This window comes from Lynx rufus, unplaced genomic scaffold (assembly GCF_022079265.1).
Source record: "Lynx rufus isolate CCGP_SWC_20201006 ecotype Redwood Valley unplaced genomic scaffold, mLynRuf1.p SCAF_2, whole genome shotgun sequence".
Taxonomy (NCBI): Eukaryota; Metazoa; Chordata; class Mammalia; order Carnivora; family Felidae; genus Lynx; species Lynx rufus.
Window position 1 is genome coordinate 198150916 of NW_025814834.1, and position 21971 is coordinate 198172886.

Here is a 21971-nt window from a genome sequence, read left to right on the forward strand (position 1 = left end):
TGTATATTCTATGAACCCAGAACCATGCCTGGTACACAGTAGATGTCCAATAAATATTTGCCAAATGAGTAAATTAATTCAGTGTTCAAAAACATCTTGAACGTGAACCAAAACATATTTGAGTACAAATCTAGCCCCAGAATCAGTAATTGTAAAAAAAGCTATTGCCCTTACATAATGGAAGGGGAGGGTCCTGGGACACACCCACTCCCTAGGAGGTTCTGCGCAGAGGTTCACACTTAATCCTTTGGGGTAGGGGTGGAGTTGAAGGAGTTCACAAAGCCCATACAGCAAAATGTAAGAACTTCCTCTTGCCCCCCCCAAATCAGCAGGGCTGAAAAAAGTTCAGACATCCCCTCATCCCATCTTTCACCCCAATTCAGGGTGACTTACTTTCCATCTTTTGAACCCCCACTCCTCCCTCCCAAGGAAGAGGAGATGGGAGTAGGGAGCTGAGAGATGTTCAGTCTTCATCAACAGAGAGTCATTTATTGAGCTCCTAATGTGTGCCAGGCACCAAGGAGGAGCACACAGAGGTATTAGATAAGGTCCCAGCCTTCAAGGAGTTTCTTGATGGCTAGGGGAAAGGAAAGGGGGGTGGGCAGAAGCTGGTATCAATCACAGGCGTCTCCCTTCTCTCCGGTGGTCTTGGGAGGTAGAAGGACCCACAAAGGGACAACTTGAATGGGTGTCCAAGTCATATATGCACATGCCACACATGTACAAGACACATGTGCAGAGCCCACGCAACTACAGAACCCGTGTATAAGACACAAGAAGTATATGTGCCACACGGGGGTTGGGATTCACATGCAGAGTCCATATGTGCATAGGCCACATGGGTAAGACACAAGAACTGCATCTCCCCCAGCCAGGTTGACTAGATGGAGGTAGGGCTCCAGGCCCCAGCCAGCTAGGCCTCTCAGGGCTGGGGCTGGTACTGGCCCTCTGTGGCCGTGAAGAAGTCCTCCAGCACGCTGCGCAGGTAGTCAAAGGTGGGCCGTTCCTCTGGCCGCTCCTTCCAGCACAGCATCATGAGGTGGTATAGCTCCTCTGGGCAGTTGTCAGGTCGCACCATGCGGTAGCCTCGCTCCAGGTTCTGAATCACCTCAGGATTGGTCATCCCTAGAGGTTGACAGGAGAAAGATCAAGGATCCGGGCTTTGGAAGCCCACAGCAGGGATGATGTTTAGAATATTTAACTGGTATGGTGTGAGCACCAATCCCAAAGGATCTTGGTCTTCACCAATGGTAACAGCATACTTCAGGTACCTGCCCAGTGTCAGTCACGCCACTTGGAGTGTCTGCTGTGGCTTAAGCACTCAAAACACGTAGATGTTGAATGTGAGACCTGGGGTGAGCCACCTCCCCTCTTTGAGCCTCAGTTTCCTCATCTGGGAAATGGATTATATAGTAGCTCCTACTTCATAGAGCTGTTATGAAAATGGAGTGAGAGTGCATATAAAGCACCAAGTATAGTGCCTGGAGAGATGCTGCATGAAGAATATCTTTGAGTATTACGATCTGGGGGGGAGAGATGGTGGCAGGTCAGGGCCCAGGACAGAATGGGAGCTCACAGACAGCAGAGTGGTGAGGCTTCTCTGGCTTTGGGATCAGGCACATGAGATGCTGCATCAGGAAACCAGATGGACCCCCCAGCAAAGGCCCCTGTGTGACCCAGATTAAATAATTTGGAGGCCACTTCCTTTAAAACCCGGAAATTCAAGGACATAGACCAGTGAACTAAACACCCATGGCTAGAGGCGAGAGTGCAAACTCACAGTCAACACCCAGCTTAAATATAGCCCATAGATCTACTTCGGTTTAGTCCCTATAGTGTCTTTCAACAATTTGAATCAATCACTGATATTTGGATATGGGCAAATTTTCCTCAAATTTCAAGTTTTGGCTTTTGAAAAAAGAAAGGATCTGTTTTGGGGGTCCCTATGTCTTAGTAGCAACCATCCTCTGGAATAGATGCTCACCCAGGTTCACCCAGGTCCCCATTACTCCTCATTGTCTCCTTGACCCTGAAGCCACATTTCTGTTGCCATACTTCTGTTGCCATCATACTTGTAATGCTTTTGTTGCTGTTTTGTTGTTGTTGTTGTTGTTGTTGTTGTTGTTGTTGTTGTTAAGTAGGCTGTATGCCCAATGTAGTGCTTGAACACATGACCCTGAGATCAAAAGCCATATGCTCTACTGACTGAGCCAGCCAGCTGCCCCAATGCTTTGTTTCTTCTAAAAGAGAAATTCTCTATGGGTTCACCTCTATGGGCCCAGTGGAGGGGCAGTGAGGACACTTGGCAGGATGACTGGAGTGTGGTTCTAGCCCCAGTGCTGCCCTTGGACTCTGTGATGGGGCAAATCCCGGGCAGGGAAGTCCTTCAGGTTCTCACCTGATTCTAAGGTACTTTTACCTTCCTAGGAGCAAAGTTCTGTACATGTTGCTCCCGGGCTATGTGAAGCTTCTGCGTATCTGGCCACTGTGCTCCGTGACCTCTCTGCTCTGTCTTTGTGTTCCATTTCCTTTCCCCATAGTTTCCTAGCAAGTTACTTTAAAAAAAATTCCATCCGTCTTGGCTGAATTCAGGGGTAAAGGACTTTGTGCAGAAGCTAGAGGGTAGGAATTAGTTGTTTACATGTCTCTCTCATTCTTTAGATGGAAAGTTTCGGAGGAAAGGGAAGTCAGCATTTAGTGAGCACCTACAGGGAGTCACACTGTTTTACAGACAGTCTCATTTTTCATATCAGGAAACTGAGGCTCAGAGAGGTAAAGTCACCTGCCTAAAGTCACTTGCTGAAAATGATGATTAATAATAAAACCTAACACTCTTAAGTGCTTAGTATGGGCCAGGTACTGTTCTAACCTCATAATTTACAGATGGGGAAAGAAAGCATGATCTGATCAAACTCAAACAGAAAGTTGGCCTGAATGGCAGATCTGGTAATAAAGGCAGGATTCCTGCCTTCGAGCCAGATCCTCTTCTACCATCCTAGGCTGCCTGTGTCTGAACTAAAGAAAAGAGCTGGGATTATTGAAGCAGGAGAGAAATCGACACAGAGATGGACGCTAGCCCTGGGAGATGTGGCACCTGACTGGGCTTGCTGGAGTCCTCAGTGAATACAGGAGAAGCAGTTAGAAAGATTCAGATTCTGAACCAGGGACAGATGAAGTAAGTAGAAAGACATAGATTTGCTGCTCGTCCCCATTACTCTTTCAGCTCCTGCCCTTGGCCCTGACCTGGGTAAGGGATGCGGCCATGGGTGACAATCTCCGTCAGTAGGATCCCAAAAGACCACACGTCCGACTTGATGGTGAATGTCCCGTAGTTAATGGCTTCTGGTGCTGTCCACTTAATGGGAAACTTGGCCCCTGGAGGGAGGCAGAGTGAGGTCACCTGGGTCTGTTTGGCCAGACCCTGCAGGCCCCAGACTTCCCTTGTATCCCACACCTACCCTCCCTGGCTGTGTACTCATTGTCCTCAATGAGGCGTGCTAGGCCAAAGTCTGCAATCTTGCAGCTCAGGGTGTCCGACACCAGGATGTTGGCAGCCCTCAGGTCACGGTGGATGTAATTCCGTTCTTCAATGAATGCCATGCCCTCTGCAATCTGCAGGCCAGAGAGGAGGTCAGCAGTCCTGGACCAGACATCCTTACCCCACCGGGCTGTGCACTCGCCCAGCCCCTCCCCAGTCTCCTTACTTGGGCTGCCATGTCCAAGAGTTTGTTGATGGTCAGCTTGATGCCTGGAGGGGTCTTGAGGAAATCCACCAGGCTCCCTGTGAACAGAAGCAGAAAAGTTGCTAACTCAAGCTGGCCCAGCAGAAAGCTCCCTGACCCTTGTCCCCTAACTGGCTATTTAGAAGTAGTGTCTGACGTGTGGAAAGAAGAGTAAGGGGTGAGAATGGACAAGTGTGCATTCAGGGTGAGGATGCCCAGGATACACGAAGTCTTTTCCCAGGGACTAGGATGGGGTATGCTTGGAGAAGTCTGTAAGCTTCTTATCACCAATGAGGTAGAGCTCAATGTCCTGCCCCATGTCCAAAGCCCTGCACAGTCCACATTCATAGTTGCTTCTCTTTCCTCCCCTTCGGCCTCTTTCACTCTATCCACCCTAGACAATTTTGAGGTTTTTCATATAGACCACTGGGCTCTCACCCCAAAGTCTCTTTTGTCCCATCTCTGCCTGCTAAAAATTCTACTTTTCTTTCATGGCCCAGCAAGACTATTCCTCTAGGAAGCCTCTCTAGGTCCTACCAGGCCTAATAAATTGCATCATTATCTACATTCCCCATGGCATGCTGGAATTTTCCCATGGCGAAACTCTGGTTTTCCTAGAGTTTATGCCACATAACTAAAATGAGTTTTCCCTGATGGCAGGAACATTGTTTTGTCCATCTGTGCTCCCAGTGCCTAGCCCAAAGTAAGCAGTGATAAATGTGTGCTGAATGTATTCAATGGAGTATGGAAAGAGGTGCCTGGGGGCCTGAGGGACCACATCTGGTAATAGAGGGTGACTAAGAGATGACCAGGGATGGAAGCTACTAGAACGGAGCTAGTAATTGCTAGCCCTTCTCAAGAGATTAAAAGCCTGGGTAAAGATGGCAGCAACCTGGGGTGCCTGAGTGGCTCAGTCAGTTAAGCGTCTGACTCTTGATTTCGGCTCAGGTCATGATCTCACGGTTCGTGGAATCCCGCCCTGCATCAGGCTCTGCAATGACAGTGTGAGCCTGCTTGGGATTCATTCTCTCTCTCTCTCTCTCTCTCTCTGCCCCTCCCCTGCTCTCTCTCTCTCTCTCAAAATAAATAAATAAGCATTTAAAGACAGCAGCAACCTCAGTGTCCTATTATGAGTGCTGAATTAGTCACCAAAGATAAAAGCCTCACCCAGACACAGTAAATACATTGCATGAACTGCCGCTCCTGCATCCGGTCCATGGCAGATGCTGGTCATCAACCCCAGCACTTATTTCCAATGAGCCTCAGCATCCTCCTCAACACAGAACTTCAAGCAACTACCATCTGAAGTTGGCCCACATGGTAAAACCTATTTGCCACTTCCAGAATCCACTAGCCAAAAGAGTGACAGATCTTATACTCCCAAAGAATCTGAGCCAGATGACAACAAATTTATTGAACAGACACTATTCTGTCTGCTCCATATACACTGACTCTTTCATCCTCACAAAGGCCCTATGAAAAAGTTACCATTGCATTACTACCACCATTTTATAGATGAGGAAGCCATAGCAGAGGGAAGTGAAGTGATCGGCCCAAGGCCACACAATCACGAAGGCAAGATTCTAATAAAGGCAGTCAGATCCTAGAACCCTTAAGGACTACTCTAAATTATTTTTGGGTGAGCCCGTTTAGATTTCTGATGTTACACTTGGGAAAAATGAGCACCAGGGATGGGACAGGGACTTGGCCTGAGTCACACAGCAAATTGGTGGCAAAGGTGGACCTAGAAACTTTTATCCACCTCCCTGGGGGCTCTCCATCTGTCCAAAGAAGGGCAAGGGGCTCACCTAGAACTGAAAGAGAGGGATTTGGGGCAGATCTGCCCTCCCAAGGCTCTGGGTCAAAAGGAAGATAGAAATGGGGCTAGGGACACACTCGTTTGAAATCAAGCATCCTGTGGGGCGCCTGGGTGGCGCAGTCGGTTAAGCGTCCGACTTCAGCCAGGTCACGATCTCGCGGTCCGTGAGTTCGAGCCCCGCGTCAGGCTCTGGGCTGATGGCTCGGAGCCTGGAGCCTGTTTCTGATTCTGTGTCTCCCTCTCTCTCTGCCCCTCCCCCGTTCATGCTCTGTATCTCTCTGTCCCAAAAATAAATAAACGTTGAAATCAAGCATCCTGAGATCAAGGGAGAGCTTTGAAAAAGGCAAACAGGACTGCAGGTCAGGGAAGATGAGAAGTCAAAGCTCTTCCAGAGCCTTCCACTTTAGCCTGTGCTCCTAGACAGGCTCAGACGTCACACCCTCTTCTTGTCCCTGGTGGTGACTCTTTAGAGGCCCAGAAAAACAAGAAACCCTCAGTGCTGAGCCCGGCGAAATGGCAGATCTCCTCCATCCTCTATTCAGGAGCAGAGGGAATATGTCAGCGCCCCCCAGCGGTCAATGACAGTGGCGGCACCCACCATTCTCCATGTATTCCGTGATGATGTAGATGGGCTCCTGGGTGACCACCGCGTAGAGCCGGACCAGCCTCTGGTGTTGTAGCTGCTTCATGAGGTTGGCCTCGGCCAGGAAGGCGTCGGGGGACATGCTGCCCTGCTTCAGGCTCTTCACTGCCACCTTTGTGTGCCCGTTGTAGTACCCTGGGGCGGGGAGGGCTGGGGAGTCACTGGGAGCCGGAGCACCCAGAGCCAGGTAGCTCCCTGGACACTCTCTGGGGACTCTCACGACCTGAGCGGAAGCCTCCCCTTCTCCCCTTCCCCTGCAGTCCCGGAAGGCTTCACTCACCCATCCACACCTCCCCGAACTGGCCAGCCCCCAGCCGCTCCACCAGCTTCAGCGTCTCCCTGGGAACCTCCCACTCGTCCTCCCACCAAGGCTTCTGGGGCTTCTGGGTCTGGCAGGGGCGACTCAACCGCGTGCACAGCCCGTCCGAAGCATCTGCGAGGACAAGGGAGGGGGGGTTAGGGTTGTCAATACGGCGGGACTCGGTGCCGCCACTCAGTCCCCACTTGGCCAAGGAGAAATAGACTGGCAGGGGAGGTGTGAGGCTGTCACCCGACACCTGGGCTATCGGGTGCCGCACCTCACCCACTGCGGGGAATGAAGGAGCGCGCTGAGAGAGGGGCGGAGGGTACCCCCCCCCCAGAGGAGCTTAGGGGAGGCAGGCTGGTGGGGCACAGGTGAAGGCGCCTCAGGCGCACGTCGGAGGGGCTCCTGCCTGGGCTCACTGGTGTAATGGCGGACCAGCTCGTGCAGGCCAGGAAAAGTGATGCGGGGGGAGATGTAGAAGCCGCCTTTGTCCAGGTTACGGATCTTGTAATGTTTCACCACCTCTCCCTGGTTCTGGTCGAAGTCCCGCACGGACAGTGAAAACGATCCTGGGTGAAAGAATGGGTGAACGAGTGCAAAAAGAGGGAGAGGGTGCGCCCTGCGAAGGGCGCCCCTAGTCCCGCGCCCCTTCCCTGGGATCTCGCGGCACACACCTCCGAGCCGTGGTCCGGCTCCCGGGCCGCCCCGCCCCCGCCCCCGCGGCCCCGCCCAGCCGCTCACCCGCGGTGCTCTCGCTCTCCCGGATCAGGAAGGAGCCGTGCGTGTTCCCGGGCGCCAGGAGCTGCCGTTCCGCGTCCTTGCGGCTCAGGTTCTTGAAGAACCAGCTGCGCAAGGCAGAAGCGAAGGCAGTCTTGTGTTGTTGGTCACTTCTTCCTCCGTCGCCCTCAAGCATTCACCACTACCCCCCCAGCTCCCATCCTTCGCCACGAGGAGTCCCCACTTACGGTTCGGGCTCCAGGCTGTTCGCTTTGGCCACGAAGTTGAAGGGGATGAAACCTTCCTGGCCCGTGGTCAGGGACTGCGCCTTCCACCACTCGCCGCTCCTGCGCGACAGAGGCAGTCAGTGGGGTCGGCGTGGCCTTGGATTCGGCTGGAAACCTTCAAAGCCCCCAGTTACACCATGCCACCCCAGCCTCCAGCCCGGCACTACGGAGCCTCCCATTTTGTCCCAAGGGCTCCCGCTGCATGCCACTCAGGGGCCGCGCGGTACAGGGGATCCCTGCTCCCTCCCACGCTCCCGTGGGGCAAGGATGGGTGGCGTGGAGAGGACACTCACTGCTCCAGGATACGGAGCTGTTCACCCTTCTCGAAGCCCAGGTCTCCATCGTGAGAGGGCTCATAGCTGTGCAGAGCGATAACCAGGTTGTCTGTAAAGACAGGGGTGGGGGTGGGGGTCAGGGAGAACCAGCCTGGATAGGCTGGAAGCACAGAATTCAAGAGTTACAGGGCAGCGAAGATCAGGGACAAGAGAGGCAAGACAAGGTAGAGAGTGGATAGGGAGATGGGAGACAAGAGCCAAGGATCCACAGGCCTTAACTTTCAGGTCCCACTGGTTGTGAGGTCACCTTGCAATGGTGAGGCTGGGGGATTGGAGCCTTCGTAGGTAACTAGTGGATCCCTCACATCAGAGCCATTCCGCATGGGCAGCTGTAGGGTGGGGGGGTGAAAATGGGGTCAGAGAGCAAAAGACTGGTCAGATACTGGCTCCCCTCCCCACTGTTCTCACTTCTCCAGCTTGGCTGGGTCTTGTCCCTGAATTTACCAGCTACTCAGAAGAGTCCCTTCCCCTCTCTCAGCCTCCTTTCCTTTCTGTTTCCAAGGGGAGAAGACCACTCTGTTATTCCAGTGGTGGTTTCTTTCTCCTGGTTTGTGTCCTCCACAAGACTCCCTCGCCAAGTCAGTCCCCTGTCTTGCCTCTTACCGTGGCCTTGCCATCCAGTGGGACTATCGGGTAATGGCAGTTCTCACACACATCGATGTTTTCCATCCAGTCATCTTCAGGGTTTGAGCTGCAGCTACAGCCCATGGTCCCTGGGGGAATGGAGAGGGGGCTGAAGGGGCTCCCCCAAGATCTACTTCCCGGACATCAGACATCCTAGGGCCTTGCCCTGGGAATTTCCACAAGTACCTGAGATTGTCAGGCCCCCATCCCCCATTCACCAGCCACAGAAAAGCTGAAATGAGGTCCTAGCTCCAGACTGGTGCTCCCTCTGAGCCCCCAGGCCACAAGTAAAGTCACACATGGGCCCCCACTGAGCCCTAGGCCCCGCCCTCCCACCTGGGGTGGGCAAACCGCCACAGCTACCTTTGTTAGCCTACTTGCCCACTTCCTGCCTCTCCCCCAACCCTCTCTCTCTCTCTCTCTCTCTCTCTCTGCCCATCCCCCACGTTGGAGGAATACCTACTAAAGTTCACACACACTTCCCCAGGCCGTGGAGGAGACCTGAATTTTCATCTTCCCCTACCAGAGAGGTGTGTGCACCCCACCTCCTATTTACAATTCCCCTTTCTAGCCAAGGAAGCCAGCCAAATGGCAGACTCCTGCTCCCTAATGTCAGCGGTCAGGCCCCAGCCCCCCCAACCCCCCCGCAACAAGTCTCCTTCAGAGGGTTCTTTCTGATTCTCACCAGCAGAAAAACCTTCAGCGACACTATTGACCATAACTTTTCTATTTGTTTGCTTGCTTAAGCAGTGGAAACTTTTTGTCAGATGGAAATCAAGCAGAACGCAGAACCTCATAGATAAAACAGGTACAAGTGGGGCTGTTCTGCCTGAAACAGAGTAGACTGGAAGCCTCATTGTGAAGCCCCCAGGAGTCCTGAGAGCATCTCCTTCCTGGGGCTGCTTCTCTGAACTGCTTAGAAATCACTAGTCCTCAGATAAAATTAACCACTCAAGACCCTTTATTTTTTTTTTTATCTTTTTTTTTAACCTTTATTTATTTTTGAGACAGAGAGAGACAGAGCATGAACAGGGGAGGGTCAGAGAGAGAGGGAGACATAGAATCTGAAACAGGCTCCAGGCTCCAAGCTGTCAGCACAGAGCCCAACGCGGGGCTTGAACCCACAGACCATGAGACCATGACCTGAGCTGAAGGCAGACGCTTAACTGACTGAGCCACCCAGGCGCCCCAAGACCCTTTAATATCAAGATCAAATCCACCTCCATGGTCTATTCTGCTACACACACACACACACACACACACTCACACTCACACTCACACAGCCTTCATTTTTATCTACTCTTGCCTTTTCCAAACACCCCATGCTATTTTCTTACTCCATACCTTTGCACGTGTGGCTCCCCTACCTTGAATGCTCTCTTGTCTACCTACTGAACTAACTCAACCTTCCAGGCTCAGCTCAAATATCACCTACTCTGTGAAGCCCTCCTACAACACTCCACTCAAACAGAGTTGTCAACTTAGCACTGAGTATCATGACTGGACTGATTTTATGTGTCAGTCGCACTGCATTTCCCACTCCCTTGATGAGACGGTGGATTCATCCAGAACAGAAGCTGTGCTTTATTTGCCTAAATGCTCCAGCACCCAGAACTAGTTGTCATTAATAAATGTTCACTGGTATGCGGAGGATTCATGCATCCCATCTCCCAGGATCTTAGAAGCCACCAAGTCTAACTTCTGATTTTAGATGAGCAAACTGAACCTTAGATAAGCAGGCCCGGAGAGGCCTGCTTAAACTCACCCCACCTAGGGGCGCCTGGGTGGCTCAGTCAGTTAAGCAGCCGACTCTTGATTTCAGCTCAGGTCAAGATCTCACTGTTCATGAAGTTTGAGCCCTACGTTGGGCTTTGCACAGAGAGTGGAGCCTGTTTAAGATCCTCTCTCTCTCTCTCTCTCAAAAATAAATAAACTTAAAAAAAAAAAAAAAAACCTCACACAACCTATTTGGGACAGAACAAAGCTGGCGATGCTAATCCATGTTGGGACCAAGTAGAAGTGGAGGGAGGGTAGTGGAGATTTTTTTGGTTTGCAAGACTTAAGGACACATGTCAATTGTATCTCAATTCAAAAAAAAAAAAAAAAAAAGACTCAGGATGCCTGGCTGGCTCCGTTGGTGGAGCATGTGACTCTTGATCTCAGGGTTGTGGGTTCAAGCCCCACGCTGGGTGTAGAGATTACTTGAAAATAAAATCTTAAAAAATAAACAAGCAAACAAAACAAAAAACTCGAAGACGGGCCTCAGAATCAGAGAGACCTAAGTTCAAACCCCAGTTCTGACGCTTACTGTATGACTGCTGAAATCATTCTTCCTAAGCTTCACTTTCCCTTTTCTGTCAGAGAGGTCTTAGTATCCCTTTCTCATAAGCTTGCACAAATGTTAGCTTAGTTTAGAGCTTAGAAAGACTTCCACCACTGCTTATTTTGCCCTCCCAGGCCCTACTTTGGAGGATGGGAGAATGGAATTGGTAGATAATCCAATGTTTCTTTTCTTTCTTTCTTTCTTTCTTTCTTTCTTTTTTTTTTTAAGTTTATTTTGAGGGGGGTTGGGGGAGGGGTAGAAATAGGGGGTGGGAGAATATCCCAAGCAGGCTCCACACTGTCAGTGTAGGGCCCGATGCAGGGCTCAATCTCAGGAACCATGAGCTCATGACCTGAGCCAAAATCAAGAGTTGGACGCTTAAACGATTCAGCCACCCAGGCCTCCCTTGAAAGTCATGTTTGTCAAACTGAGATACTCAGGACCCTTCATGGATACCAGAAGTCATGGGTGTGTGTCTTCTCAGAACATGAGTGTTACTTGACCTTATTCATAGAGTTGAGCAAACATAGACCTGTTGTGGAGGAAAATGTAAAATGTACGTGGAACTTTAAGCCAAATCAAGAGACTTTCAAGGAAAAGGATACACATTCACTCTCCCTGCTCCTGTGAGGAGTCCTGGAGTGTGGGGGAGAGACATTCGAGAAATCCTGCTCAACCAGAGTCTACCCATCTGTGGCTGTAAATGGCTTTTTGACAGCTAATTTTATTATGGCTAGGAACTAATGAGCAGCAAACGCCTCCAGAGAAGCCCTGATATCAATCTGGAAGCAGCCAAAGACGAGCTGAGCTATGGGTGAGGCCGTGAGCATCGCGTTGTTTGCGATATTCAAACAGGCCTTGGAAGATCACAGGTTGATTGTACTGTATAGAGAAGCCAACATCAGATGGAGTTGGACTGAGATCGTAGGGCCCATCTAGGCTGACATTCTCAGAGGCTTCAGAAAAGGGTAAGAGACAGATGAGAAAAGTTTGGGGTTGAGGTAAGGGGATGAATTTGGATGCGATAGCGAGGAGAAGCCAGTGGAGGGGCCAGAAGGATTGTATGGAAACCAATTTGTCAATAAATTTCATATATAAAAAAAATAAATAAAAAAAAAAAAAAGAAGGAATCCAGGCTGGAGATCACAGGGCTGGAAGCTGGTGCCTGGTCCAGGCTGGAGTCACGCGGGGAAGGGAAAAGAGCCACAGGGCCTTGGGCCATGGTCCAGGACAGCATGCAGACAGGATCTATATCATGGACTAAATCTGGGCCTACCAGAGAGGACCTGACATCCCTAGTTACTAGGGCCAGGGGTGCCTAGGTGGCTCAGTCAGTTAAGTTTCAGACATTTTTTTTTTCCTTTTCCTTTTTTCTTTTTTTAAAAAAAAAATTTAACATTTATTCATTAAAAAAAATTTTTTTTTAATGTTTATTTATCCTTGAGAGAGACAGAGAGACAGAGCATGAGCAGGGGAGGGGCAGCGAGAGAGGGAGACAGAATCTGAAGTAGGCTCCAGGCTCTGAGCTGTCAGAACAGAGCCCGACGCGGGGCTCGAACTCACGAGCTGTGAGATCATGACCTGAGCCAAAGTTGGACTTTCAACCGACTAAGCCACTCAGATGCCCCAGACTTTTTTTTTTGTCAAAAAAAGTTGGTTTTTTTTTTTTCAAGTATATTTATTTTGAAGTAGGGGGAGGAGCAGAGAGAGAGGGAGAGAGAGAGAGACCCAAGCAGGCTCTGTGCTGTCAGCCAGATGCGGGGCTTAAACCCACGAATGCTCGGGTCACGATCTCACAGTTCTTGGTTCAAGCCCCACTTCAGGCTCTCTGCTGTCAGCACAGAGCCCACTTCGGTCAGATTCTCTGTCCCTCTCTCTCTCTGTCCCTCCCCTATTCATCCTCTCTCTCTCTCTCAGAATAAATAAATAAGCATTAAAAAATAAAAAATTAATAAACATTTAAAAATATATAAAAATATATACTGGAGTCAGGAATGGGGAAGAAGTCAAACCTGTCCTGATTAAGCCAAAAGGAACTCTAACTCTTCTGGGGAATCTGACCCCAGAATTTCCTCTGTGGCTTGTCCTGTGCTCCTGGAGGCCTCCAGCAGCAGGTAGCACATCCAGCCCTCTACAAAAGTCTAAGCTGTGGAATGTAGGGCCAGGCAGCCATCATGAGACCTTGGGGTCCGACAATGCCAGAGAGGATTTTGGTGAGTGGCTCCCAGCTACTGGGAGCTCCATGTTTCTGGGAGGCCCCAGGATGATGCTGGAGGCCTGCAGATTATTTCAGTATTTCAAAAAGCCTGAAGGGAAATTGCACTATAATTTGTTTCTTAGTTTGACAAATTATGTGATGGTTTCTTCAATGCATACTTGATTAAGTCTCTGATTAAAATTTAAATTAGAAAACAAGAAAATGAGCACCTAAACAAAGTAACTTCAAAACCATGAGACCTGGGGGGTGGGGGGGGACGACAACAAGGAAAAAGGGCAAAGAAGCCTGGGAGGGAAGAGCTTAGAAGCACTGGTGTAATTTACCAGCCTTGTATTATTTTTATTTTTTAATTTTTTAACGTTTATTTATTTTTGAGACAGAGCATGAACAGGGGAGGGTCAGAGAGAGGGAGACGCAGAATCTGAAGCAGGCTCCAGGCTCTTAGCTGTCAGCACAGAGCCCGACGCGGGGCTCGAACTCACGGACTGTGAGATCATGACCTGAGCCGAAGTCGGCCGCTCAACCGACTGAGCCACCCAGGCGCCCCACCAGCCTTGTTTTAAAGGTGGAGACTCTGGGGGATCAGAGAGGTTGAGTGATTTTCCCAATAGCACATGAGGACTCTAGGCAGAGGTGAAACTCAGATAAGGCTACCTACCAAGCTTTCTCCTCTACTCTTTACTCCTTGGGAAGTCCTCTAAAGAGGGTGGAGGATCCTGAGGGGCCATGGAGGAAACAGGGCAGGGGAGGAGGTCTGACAGGGTGGGGAACCGCTCTTCATCAAAACTTTGATCATTGTGCTATTAACAAAGGCCTTTTTCTGCAAGACGATTCTCCTTCCACCTAGAATGCATGTTTCTGAGTGTACATTTAGCCAATTGGTGAATGCAAGTCTGCGTATATGAAGGCGGATGATTCTGTGAACATCGTGCTTATGTGTGCATACCCATGGGCTTGTCCAAGGCTGTTTGTGCAGACGGATGTATCACAGAATGGGGGTATGTATAGTTTGTGCCTGTCCCTGTGTAGTTGTGAGATCATATATGCATACATCTATTTATACACAATGTGGGTCCCATCCTTCTGGTCTTAGTTTGACAAAGATTGCTGGGTAGCCAAAATAATCTAATCAGGTTAAGAAACGAGGCCAGTAAAAAGAAAATCAAAATTAAATCTTAATATAAATGTCTCATTGTCTGAAAGAAAGGAAAAGAAGATGAAGACAAAACATCCAGAGAATCCCCAGGGCTCTCAGCACCAGCAATGAGGGCAGATTCTGGGGTGAGTGAAACAGGACATTCTCTTCTCCCAACTCCGGAATTCGAGGTCAATAGCAGGAATTTTATAGATCTAGACCTCCTCTGACTAGGGTCTGTAATGTTCTCGGTCAAATTCAAAGCTGCCCATGGTCCACAGAGCACTTTGTGCCAATTATAAAGAGCCACCCCTCCCTGGGGTTTCAAACTTGGAGAGTAGAGCGAGGGCTAGATGTCAGTCCCCACCCCTTCATGACCCTCAGCATAGTGCCCAACACATGCAGCAGTGGCCCTGCTCACACTGTGTGGAACTGATCAAAAATCCCAGGCTCTGTGCAGCTCCTGGACTGGATTGTCTAAACCCAGGGCTGTCTAGGGCTCATATCACCATGAGTTCTGATTTTTGCCAACCTGTTCACCTTTATCAACTCCATAGACATTATCTCGCCTGGCTGCCTAGAATGTGTTTTGTCCCCTTGAAGAAGAAAAAAAAAAGGGCAACACTTTTTCTCCCCTAAACCGTAAACCTATTCATTTATTGAACATTCTGTCCAAAATGTGTGCCAGCTTCTTGCCAGGAATTCTTGGTCAAGAGCAGACAGGCTATTCCAATGCAGACCATTGTGGTACTTTGGGCCACCTTGTGGCAAAATCTGTCAGGAATCATTTAAAACATTTTCTTGGCCTTTTCCTTTGACCAAGATTTGGTTGTTAGCACGGTTGTATATGTTCAATGAACAGCCTTGCCTATGGAGGCCTACGCAGAACCCTCATCCATGGTACTTAGGAATCAGGGTTGGTAGGCATGGTAAATAATTTCTAACGGATAGAACAGGGATGTGTCCTGAGTTCCTTTGTGATATAACACCCCCCCTTTTTTTTTTTTTAAACCACAGAGAACAAAAAAGATAAGCTTTCTCTTAAATGCAAACAAGATGAATTTATTCTCACGAAACTGAGAGTGGCTTGACCGTAATGGCAGAGGGCCTCTGGGCAGGTTACTAAACCTCTCTGAGCCTCTCTCCATTCCTTCATCTGCAAAATGGGAACTAAAACAGGATCTCCACGGAGGGCTGTTGTAAGCATTATATGTGAGATATAGATGATCCCATAAATAAAGCGTTTAGCATGTGCTTGGCACATAGGGAGAACTACGTACATGAAAGTTCACCTGACCCTTGAATAACAGGGCTTTGAACTGTGGGGCTCCACTTATATGTGGATATTTTACAGTAGAGTACTATAAGTGTATTTCCTCTTCCTTATGATTTTGCCTTTCTTTTTTTTTCCAAAGATTTTTTTTTTTTTTTTAATTTTTTTTCAATGTTTATTTATTTTTGGGACAGAGAGAGACAGAGCATGAACGGGGGAGGGGCAGAGAGAGAGACACAGAATCGGAAACAGGCTCCAGGCTCCGAGCCATCAGCCCAGATCCTGACGCGGGGCTCGAACTCACGGACCGCGAGATCGTGACCTGGCTGAAGTCGGACGCTTAACCGACTGCGCCACCCAGGCGCCCCCAAAGATTTTATTAAGTAACCTCTACACCCAACATGGGGCTCGAAGCTACAACCCCAAGATCGAGAGTCGCATGCTCTACCGGCTGAGCCAGCCAGGTGGTCTGTCTTCCTTATGATTTTCTTAATAACACTTTCTTTTCTCTAGTTTCCTTTATTGTAGCAATACAATGTATAAAACATATAACATGCAAAATATAAGTTAATCTGGAGCCTCTGGGTGGCTCATTGGGTTGAGCATCCAACTCTTTTTTTTTTTTTTTAATTTTTTTTTTCAACGTTTATTTATTTTTGGGACAGAGAGAGACAGAGCATGAACGGGGGAGGGGCAGAGAGAGGGAGACACAGAATAGGAAACAGGCTCCAGGCTCCGAGCCATCAGCCCAGAGCCCGACGCGGGGCTCGAACTCACGGACCGTGAGATCGTGACCTGGCTGAAGTCGGACGCTTAACCGACTGCGCCACCCAGGCGCCCCTAGCATCCAACTCTTGATTTCAGCTCAGGTTATGATCCCAGGGTCATAGCATTGAGCCCTGAGATAGAAGCCCTGCTCAGGGTGGAACCTGCTTACGATTCTCTCTCGGGGCACCTGGGTGGCTTAGTCCATTGGGCGTCCATCTTCGGCTCAGGTCATGATCTTGCAGTTGGTGAGTTCCAGCCCTACATCTGTACCACATCTGCACCATCAGTGTGGAGCCTGCTTGGGATTCTCTCTTTCTCCCTCTCTCTCCCTCTCTCTCTTTCTCTCTCTCGGCCCCTCCCTCACTTGCACTCTCTCTCTCAAAGTAAATAAATAAGCTTAAAAAAAAAAAAAGATTTTCCCTCTCTCTCTCTTCCTCTCTCTCTCTCTCCCTCTGCCCCTCTCCCTTGCTTGTGCTCGCTCTCTAAAAATAAAAAATAAACAAATAAATAAAAATGGACAAAATATGTGTTAACCAACTGTTTATGTTATCAGTAAGGCTTCTAGTCAACAGTAGGCTATTAGTAAAGTCCTAGGGGGATCAAAGTTACACCAGGATTTTCTTTGAATGTTTTTTTTTTTTTTTTTTTTTTTGAGAGAGAGACAGAGTGTGAGCAGGGGAGGGGTAGAGAGGGAGGGAGACACAGAATCTGAAACAGGCTCCAGGCTCTGAGCTGTCAGCAGAGCCCAATGTGGGGCTCGAACTCATGAACCATGAGATCATGATTTGAGCCGAAGTCGGCCGCTTAATCAACTGAGCCACCAAGGCACCCCAGTGCAGGTATTTTTGACTATGCGGGTAGTCAGCGCCCCTGACTGTATGTAGTTAAGGGTCAACTGTAGTTAAGTCTTTGGGCAGCTGAACGTTATACACCGCAGATTTTCGACTACGTGGGGTGGGAGCCCAACAACCCTGTTGTTTAAAGGTCAACTCTATCATTCGCGGCTAACATGAGCATTTCATTACATCAGCCTTAAACATTTTCCAGTCTAAACGCTAATATTAGCTATTATCAATTATTTTCCTTTTCCTTTGTGATTTTGAGCATTTCCATAGACCACCTTTTCACCTTGAATATATTTACCTAAAATGGAATATATTTATCTACCATAAATGGAAAATCAGTATCACCATCCATAAACAGAAATCAGGATACATTAAAACAAATTCATAATATCATCTGTAAATTCAAATTCATTACCCCCTAATATCACTCACCTACATCAGTGGTGCACAGGCCATATTTTGGGAAATGCTACAACATGAGCCAGAGCTTTGGGCTTAGACCTCTGTTGGTGAGTTAGAGGAGGGACAATTTTCTTTCTTTCTTTCTTTTTTAATGTTCATTTATTTATTTTGAGAGAGAGAGAGAGCACATGCAAGCAGATGAGGGGCAGAGAGAGAGGGAAAGAGAATCCCAAGCAGGTGCCCGATGCGGGGCTCGATCTCATGAACTCTGAGATCAGGACCTGAGCCAAAATCAAGAGTCACACATTCAACCAACTGAGCCACCCAGGTGCCCCATGGAGGGACAATCTTCTTAACTGGTCAGCCTACTGACAAAAGTTGCACGGATATCTCTCTGTGCCAAGCTCTGTTCTAGCGCTGGTGACACAGAGGTGAGCAGGTCAAGAGGTTCCTGTCCTTTTGGCCCTGCCCTCTCTGACAGAGGTGGGTGCCCCTCTAGCAGATCACTCCATTTTCCCAGGAGGCCATAGGCCTGTCTTCACCTTACTGATTGGTAATGTCTATGACTCACAACAACACTGGCAACGCAAAACAGCAATACTTGTCAGGAAGTAGCATTTCAAAATCACCACCATTACCCATTTACCAAGTGAACGGTTAGCTGAAGCTGTTGAAGAGAGAAGGACCGTCTCCAGGTATTGACATGGAAAGACATCCCAGTTATAACATGGCAAGCAAAAAACCCAAGACCAAAAAACATGGCGAGCAAGTTACAGAACAGAATGTAGAATGGAAGCCTATTTGCATGTAAATGGGCATCTATACGGGGATTCTTTTAAGCCAGGTTCTGTGCTAATACTTTATTTGCATGTTTCCATGTAATTCTCATACTAATCCTATCAAGTAAATGCTATAATGAGCCCCATTTTACACATGCAAAAACTGAGGCACAAATGAGGTAAAACGATTTGTTTGAGGCCTCATAACAAATAAGTAAGTGGTAGAGTGGTGATTTGAACCTTGGTCTACCTCCAGAGCCTGGGCTTCTAACCACGACACTTGTCAGCAGCCACACATAGGAAACTCTGGAAACTGTTCGTGGTGAACACATCCCAGAAGTGAGGTTGGAGGGGGCTGTGTTTCTTATATTTCTGTTCATGCCTCTGTACCGTTTGAATTTTTTGTAACAGCCGTGTGCTAATTTTGTCACTGGAAAACAAAAAAACAACAAAAAAAACCCCACCACCAATGCAAAAACCCTGCCAAGAGATACGATCGTTCGAGGAGGATTCACTGTACAGCCTACTCTTCTGTTCCTCTCCCTATCACAAGAAAAGTAGGCGTGGAATAGATGATCGGGGGGAGAAAAGGTTCTGTGACCAAAGAAGTTTGGGAAATGATGAGTTGGACAAAATCAATCAGGCCCCTACTCTGGGGGAACTTTCAAAGCTTTTACAAGCTGACATTGACTATGAAATTAACATGGGTTGGGCTGGTTGGTAGCTGAGGCCATGTGGATTTGGCCCCAAGACCATTTTCTCTCCAGGTGCTTCATGAGACTGGTGTTTTATTATTGTTGTTGTTGTTTAATATTTTTTAATGTTTATTTTTGAGAGGGAGAGACAGAGAGAGAGAGAGACAGAACATGAGCAGGGGAGGGGTAGAGAGAGAGGGAGACGCAGAATCCGAAGCAGGCTCCAGGCTCTGAGCTGTCAGCACAGAGCCCATCAAGGGGCTCGAACTCACAAACTGTGAGATCATGACCTGAGCTGAATTCAGACACCCAACCGACTGAGCCACCCAGGCACCCCGTGAACTGCTGTTCTTCAGAACAAGTGTTGGAAACGCAGCACCAGGCACTTTAAGCCAACACTGGAGTTTGGCCACATCCCTGGATGATGGTATCTTGGTCTTGCCTGCCCCCATCCCACCCTCACACCCAGCTCCCCTCGGCATTGCTTTCACTAAACGGAGCTTGGCCTTGAAGTCATCAGCCTGTGGGGGGATGTATAGCCTTGTAAGATCCAATGTGTGTTGTGTGTGGAGACCCTGACTCTGCTTCTGCCCACATATGCACACACGCAATGTCTGATGATATGTCTGGTGTTTGGGATAGGGAGTGCGTGCGTGTGTGTGTGTGTGTGTGTGTGTGTGTGTGTGTTGAAGCTGTTGGGGGGACTCTCCTCTAAAGTAGACCCTGTGGCTCAGCCTAGAATTCTCACACCCACCATACACAGGAAACAAGCTCATTTGCAAAGCTATACCACAAGTGTGAGGGGACGGGGTTCACTGGCCTGCCAAGGTGCTGAGTAGGTGTAATTCTGGGTGTGAACAGCTCTCCTTTTGGTGCACCATTTACGGGAGGAGGGACTGCCTAACCTCCGTTAAGCACCTACTATGTGTCCAGTACAACCCAGGGCACATGACAGGCCCCACAAACAGTCTGTAAGGGAGAAATTGATTATTGCCTCTTTACAGATTAATGATCTGGAGTTTGGAGTCTGGAGAGATGAAGGCAATACCATTTGAGGAAATGCCAGCCCCGGAATTGTACCTGGGTCGGCCTGTTCCTGAAACCTATGTTCTTTGCACTACACCATACCCATCTACTCTCTGGTGTTTGGTTTTGCGCTACCCTCATGGTACCCAAGAAACAGAAACCAGGGACAGTGACCTTGGCTCCTGTCATAGGTGCTTTCCAAAAAGGGCCTTTGCCCTTCTCACAACGGTGTTGACTCTTCCAGGGAGCCTTCCAGGTCACCCAAGGGAAGTCTTCTGTAGTCTCGGCCCTTATCTCATTCTCTTGCCCCATCACTTGGCCCTTTACCCTTTGAGAAGAACCTCTGTCCCTGAGCCTGGAGGGCGAGGGGCCCTGCGTCATCTCTCAGCACATGCTGGCAGAATGAGGGGGTGCAGGTCCAGGGTGCGGATGGGTCCCCCCCCCGAGGCACAGGGAGAGCCAGCATGTTCTCCAGCCCTCACAAAAGGCTACAGGCATCGGGCTTGGGGACGAGAGAAAGACTGGGACACACTAGGTGGAAATCGTGTGTCAAGGAAAACTCCAGCAGTGGAGGGTGGGGTAGGGGGACCCTGGAAAGTCTGGCTCACACTGGGATGCCCCCCATAAACTGAAGGCTCAGAGTTAGAAAGTGAGGGGGTGGGCAGGTAGCTGACTATGCCTACCTGGGCCTCCACCTTCCCGGGGTTTGAAGCAGCAATCTGCAGTACCAGCTGGCCCTGTACATGCAGGTGGGGGGGGGTGGGGTGGTGTGCTGAGGCCAGAGAGAGCAAGGGGTGGGGTGGGGTGGGGAAGGACATCCTGTGACACTTGGCAGGGGCAGGAATGGCAACTTTCCAGATGGAAGCGTGGACGTTCCTTACCCAGGGCCGACTGTGCCCCTGTCTGGGATAAAAATAGCCTTTCCTCTGCCCTTTCCTTTCCATTCTCTCTCCTTCAACTTCCCAGCCTCTGGTCAGATGCTTCTACCCTGGAGGCCCCATCCCCGCCCTCCTGCATCCATGTGCTCCCAATAGGAGACACCCCAGGCTCTCCAGCACTGCTGGTCACTGAGGCTAAAATCACTTGTCACGTGTCCATCTGGATGCTCTGGGTGACTCTTCTGTCTCAATCCCTCTCTCTCTCTCTCTTTCTCAGAAGATGCTTGTCACTGGGGTCTGTCCCAGCCATCAGCAGGATTCCTGGATCCCCTGACTCAAGACTGACCATCATCACCCTGCCCAGTGGGGTGGGGGGCAGTCCTAGCCTAGGCCACCACCCTCTCCCAGGGCCTGACTCTGCCACTGCCTTGCTGAGTGGCTGCAAGGAGGGGGCGTTTGCCCTCTCTGGGCCTCAGGAGGCTCATCCATCAATGGGATCAGGGACTGGACTTGGGGATTTCTGAAGGCCTTTTCAACACCTGACAGTACATGCGCCAGATCTCCAAGAAGATGCTCCCAGTGAGGGAGGGACCAGTGCAGACAGCGTGGCAGAGGCGAGAGGCAAGAGCTACGTAGGAAAGGGGGCCTCCCGTTGTACCGCACGCCGCCCACCTGACCTCTAGTGAGGCTTTTCGATCCCCCTGCCCCGCCTGTAGGGCTGCTGAATACCCAGGGAGCCGCGCCCCATGCCCGGGTGCAGCACCACCCTCCCCCAGTCGGTCCTCCCACCACAGTCCTAGACCCCTGTTCCCAGTACTCCTTACCTGCCCAGCCCAGGAGCCCTCCAGCCCCATTCACATGGTCCTCCTGGCCTAGCCTGGCAGCTCACACACAGTTTCAGCTCCCCTCGCCGAGGTAGCCACCGCCTGTCTTAGCGCGCCCACGTCCCACCCTGACTTCCTGCCTCCTCCTAAGGGCTCCGCAGCCAACCGGGGCCCCAGCAGCCCAACCACAAGCCTCCAGCACCCCAAGCTTCCTGCTGCCATAGCCCCCAGCTCCTCAGCCCCTGGGGGTCCTTTACATCTCCAGCCCACCGGAGGGGGGCTCTTAGAGCTGAAGAAAGGGTACCTGATGGAACCTCCCTCCTGCCCCCCGGGGGCAACCTGGACAAGAGATTC

The 21971-nt window shown here is 49.8% G+C and overlaps 1 protein-coding gene across 1 annotated transcript; it reads right to left on the reverse strand.

Moving 5' to 3' along the window:
• Positions 1 to 469: 469 nt before the first annotated feature.
• LCK (LCK proto-oncogene, Src family tyrosine kinase) lies at positions 470 to 21732 on the reverse strand. Its single transcript, XM_047083532.1, has 13 exons — positions 21618 to 21732; positions 8431 to 8540; positions 8075 to 8156; positions 7786 to 7876; positions 7454 to 7552; positions 7230 to 7333; positions 6908 to 7057; positions 6465 to 6617; positions 6140 to 6319; positions 3705 to 3781; positions 3459 to 3612; positions 3244 to 3375; positions 470 to 1125 (listed from the first exon to the last, which is right to left on the reverse strand). The coding sequence occupies exons 2-13, from the start codon at positions 8533 to 8535 to the stop codon at positions 923 to 925; spliced, it is 1530 nt and encodes a 509-aa protein (XP_046939488.1). The 5' UTR covers positions 8536 to 8540; positions 21618 to 21732; the 3' UTR covers positions 470 to 922.
• Positions 21733 to 21971: the final 239 nt, after the last annotated feature.